The sequence below is a fragment of the Ursus maritimus genome (assembly GCF_017311325.1).
Source record: "Ursus maritimus isolate PB19 chromosome X unlocalized genomic scaffold, ASM1731132v1 scaffold_X1, whole genome shotgun sequence".
In the NCBI taxonomy this organism is placed as follows: domain Eukaryota; kingdom Metazoa; phylum Chordata; class Mammalia; order Carnivora; family Ursidae; genus Ursus; species Ursus maritimus.
In genome coordinates, this window is record NW_024423319.1 from 115,655,235 (window position 1) to 115,659,724 (window position 4,490).

Sequence of the window (4,490 nt, forward strand, 5' to 3'; positions counted from 1 at the left end):
GGCCGCGGAGTGGTCCCGGGCGGGCGACGGTCCCCGCCCGGCCCCGCAGCCGCGCGCCCGGCGCCCTCCCCGGCCCGGCCCGGCCGCCGGCGCGGCCCCCACCTGGTCTCCTGGTTGCTGAACTTCTTAGTGACCACCTTGCCCAGCTCCAGGCCCAGCCGGTCGGCCACGCGCTGGGACAGGTCCTGGTGCGAGCTGCCGCTGAAGAGCACGATGTTGGGCATGGCGGAGGCGGCGGTGGCACCGGAGGCTGCGACGCGAGCGGGAAAGCGCGGCTGTCGACCAAAGGAGGAGCGGACTGGAAGGAGCTGGAGGGGGCGGAGTCGGGGCGGGACTCGCGGGGCGGGGTGGAGCTGGAGGGGGCGGAGGAGCGGGAAAGCGCCGCGGCGGGACCGGGAGGAGGAGGAGCTGGAGGGGGCGGAGCTGGGGGAGGAGGGGCTGAAGAGGGAGAGCTCTGGGCCCCATTCTTGACCTTTCTGCCCTGCCTGGAGAGGGAGGGCCAATGTACCAGCTTCACTGGGCACCGAGGGAGGGTGCAGGAAGAGGCGACGGACGTGCCGAGCAACCAGGAGCGGCCCCCCAAACCCGGAATACCCCCAAACCCATTGCAGACGACTGGTGTGCCACTAGGAGGGTCTGTAAAACTGTGGCCCCCGGGCCAGATCCACGGCGACGCCTGTTTGTACCGAAGAGCTAAGCGCTGTTTTTACACATGAACATTTGCAACCTGTGTGATCATAACTGTACTACGTTGGCAACCCAATTAAGAAATATGGTATCCCCTTCAAAGAAAAAAAACGCCTTTCCTCTCATTAGCAGGTGTGTACTGCAAAAAGTTGTACCAAATTATTATATTTTGTCAATAAAAATATTGTGAAAATTTGTTTTCTCTCGTTATTCAAGTACCTACATAATAGACTCTCCATTTTGCTTTGTGGCCCGCAAAGCCTAAATTATTTACTATCTAGTCCTTAGTCAAAATTCGCTGATGCCTGAACTACACAATGGCCCTGTGTCCTTGAAAAAGCCGCAATGCCCGTGGCCATCTGAGCCCCGACCACAGATGGAGGGGCGAGGTTGCTCTCCATGGTGATGATGAATTGGATCAAACGAAGTCCCCTCCAGATTCCTCATTTTTAGGTAGTCATCAGGCCAGTTTTGCAACTTCTTGACTGTCGAGTTCTCAAAGGCCTGACCCCGGGAACCTCACCCCCCAGGGCCCCCACTCCCACCAGGTGGTCCCCCCACCCCCCAACTCCCCGCCCCACCACTGCTCTCCATAGCCCTGGAGCCCTGGAGCTGGCTGCCTTCCCCTTTCTCCCTGCAGACCCGAGCAAAAAACGTTTTCTCAAGCAAATGCAGTCCCAGAGCCAACCCCTGGGCACAAATCAAATGTAGGGGAAAGGAATGTATTACTTGGGAACGGAGGACCCGCGTGTTAGCGATGCTGGCCAATTTAATGCTTCTCAATGACAACAGATTAAACAGGTCAGATAAATGGCTGGGTTTTACCTAACGTTGCCAAGAATTGGCTCTCCATCTGCACAGAAGGCCACTTGCAGGCGGGTTGTAGCTCACTGTAAGCTAACTTCCTATTATTGGGTTTTGGGGGATTCCTGGGATTATTCATGTAATTGGGATTTTTCATCTGGGCCCATGTACATTTCAAATTTGATTACCTAGCACATCAAATGTTTCTTTTAAACTCCTGAATCTGCTTACCAAAAAGCTATCCAAAAGCACCAATTCTGGCAGCATTTCTGCCCCTTTTTCATTCTTCCTGGAGACGTGTATGTGCTCTATTATTAAAAAAGAAAGAAAAAACCCAACCCTACTTGCAATGATTTATTATCTATGTGTTTTACAGTTAATTACCATAGCAGTGAGATTTATACTGATACTCAACCATATGTCTAAAATTTTTATTGAATGAGTCTGCTGATGTAATTATTTTTAAACTCTCCTAATAAAATTTTCTACTAACAATATTACTGTAATTTTTATGTCCTTAAAATTTTTCTCATAGACAAGCTATATACATGTTCTTTTCAGGGGGAAAGTGGCTTCTTGTTAGCACGGCAGGGCCGTGGTTCTTCGATAACAAAACTGATGGACTCTATTATACAGTAGAAGTTAAAGCCCCTGGTCTCTGAGTATGTTAATGGTCCGGGATGTGGAAGCTAGTGTTGAATCCTCACCAACCATGACTTCAGTACTACCAGGGAGAAGCAATATCTAGCTGGGGGCAACTAACAAAATGGTCATTGGCTCAACACTTTGATGAGTTCCTAGGCTTGAATGCTGAGGGTAAACAAAGAGAAATGTACCACTGGGATCATCTAAAATCATCATGAGTAGCAGACTGCCCAGAAAGTCATCACTGGTAAGTGCGGCTTTAAAGAACAGCTGTAGGTGATTTCATTTAAGTGCAAACACTTTCTCTCCAAAGCCCTTTATCTGTGGCCCAAAGGACTCAGGTTGTGACAAAACCTTAGTCTAGAGCAGGTTGCTCAACCTTGGCACTACTGACATTTGGGCTGGGTGATGCCTTGCGATGGTGCTGCCCTGTTCATCGGAGGATGCTTAGCGACATCCCTGGCCTCTACCCGCTAGATGCCAATACACCTTCCCACCGGTTGTGACAACCAAGGCTCTGCAGACATTGCCAAATGTCCTCTCTAAGGAGTAAAATCAGATGAGCTTGAGAACCACTTGGGCCTTGCCTCAGGGCTCTTTGGGCTTCCTCACAGAATGGCTGCAGGATTTCGAGAAGGAGTGGTCCAAGAAGATAAGTCTCAATGAGCAAATACTTATCAAGCCTCTGGGATAATCAAATTTGCCAACGTCCCCTTGGTCAAAGCAAGTTACGTGGCAAATCCAACATCAGTATGGTATGGGACCACATATGGGCATCAATACTAGGTCCACTAGTCCACCAATGGTCTACCACAGTGTACTTTCTTGGACAGAATGTGGAGTTGAGAGAACCTCCAGGAAAATGGAACACACGTACAAAGACTCAAGACTCAGGATGAAGAGAACATATGCCATGGATATATGTGATCTCAGATTTTGGACATACTGTAAAATAGTCATTATTTGAAGAGAAAATGTTAGTGGAGAAAGTAAGATATTTCCATTGTTGGCTTCTACCTTCACTGACTCATCAATAGGGCTAATATGAGAAAACACTGATTTGAGTTCGTGAACAGTTTCACATTCTGTATTCCCCACATCATTTAGCCAAGATCTTTGTATATAGTAAGAGCTCTCAATATTTGCAGAATGAATTTATTCCCGACTATCCTAGCGCTGAGAAATGGAAGAAATGGCCCAAAGTTACGTGGCTAATAAACCGCAGCAAGGGAATCGGAACGCAGGCCTTTGAACTCAGTCCTTTTCTCTCCCAAACGGTGCTGTCCAAAAGAAGTATAATGCAAGCCACCTATGTAATTTGCATTTTGTCGTAACCGTATTTAAAAAGAGTAAAAAGGAAACAGTGACGTTATTTTAATGATACACCTTGTTTAACCTAATATGTCCCAAATGTTATCACTCCTACATGTAATCAATATAAAAAAAAAATCAATGAGGCATTTTGCATTCTTTTTTTGTTCATATGAAGTCCTTGAAATCCAGTGTATACTTTATACTTACAGTACATCTCAGTATGGACTCGCTATATTTCAAGGGCTCAACAGCCACACGTGGCTAGCCGTTGCCATAAGAGCAACAAGTTCTAGAACACTGGTTCTTCCGAGCAGTGCCAAGACACCCTGACGCAACTGTTGTATTGTGTGCTTTTCTTAGGAGTGTGGCAAATAATTTCTAACTAATTATAAACTGCTAGAGTTTATAAATAATTTACTTTAAAATGCAAGTTAAAATAAATACAAGTTTATTCCTCTATTAGTGACATTTTCACTCAAGTTTTTCTGATTTTTATTTCTATATTATTTCCTTTTACTTTCTATCATTTACAGAAAAAAAAAGTTTTTAATAGAGAAGAGTAGAATTAACATCCATAAAGCCATCACCTAGATTTAGCATCTATCAAAATTTTGCCAGATTTGGGTAGTTCGGTCAGTTAAGTTCCCGACTCTTGATTTCAGCTCAGGTCATGATCTCGGGGTGGTGAGATCGAGCCTCAGGTGGAGCCCTGCATCGACCCCCACATGGACCCCATCCAGCCCTGCTTTGCTCTGTCCGCAATCAGTGGGGAGTCTGCTTTCCCGCTCCCTCCCCCGCTGCCCCTCTCCCCACTTGCATTCTCTCTCTCCACTAAATAAATAAAATAAATCTAAAAAAAATTGCCATACTTGCCTCATCTGTTTTGTCTGATGTAAATTATAGTCATTGTATATTCACCTCTAAATAAAAAGAGAAGGATGTCACACCATATATAAAAATTAACTCAAGATGGACCAAAGCCCTAAATGTAAGAGCTACAGCTATGAAATTCTCAGAAGACATAAGTATAACTCTTCATG

The 4,490-nt window shown here is 46.2% G+C and overlaps 1 protein-coding gene across 1 annotated transcript in view; it reads right to left on the reverse strand.

Moving 5' to 3' along the window:
- PRPS2 (phosphoribosyl pyrophosphate synthetase 2) overlaps positions 1-297 on the reverse strand; it is a 39,956-nt gene extending 39,659 nt beyond the window's left edge. The window contains exon 1 of the mRNA XM_040634507.1: positions 103-297. Coding sequence (XP_040490441.1) covers positions 103-224 — 122 coding nt within the window. The 5' untranslated portion in view covers positions 225-297. The remainder of the gene's footprint in view (positions 1-102) is intronic.
- Between the last annotated feature and the right edge of the window lie 4,193 nt (positions 298-4,490).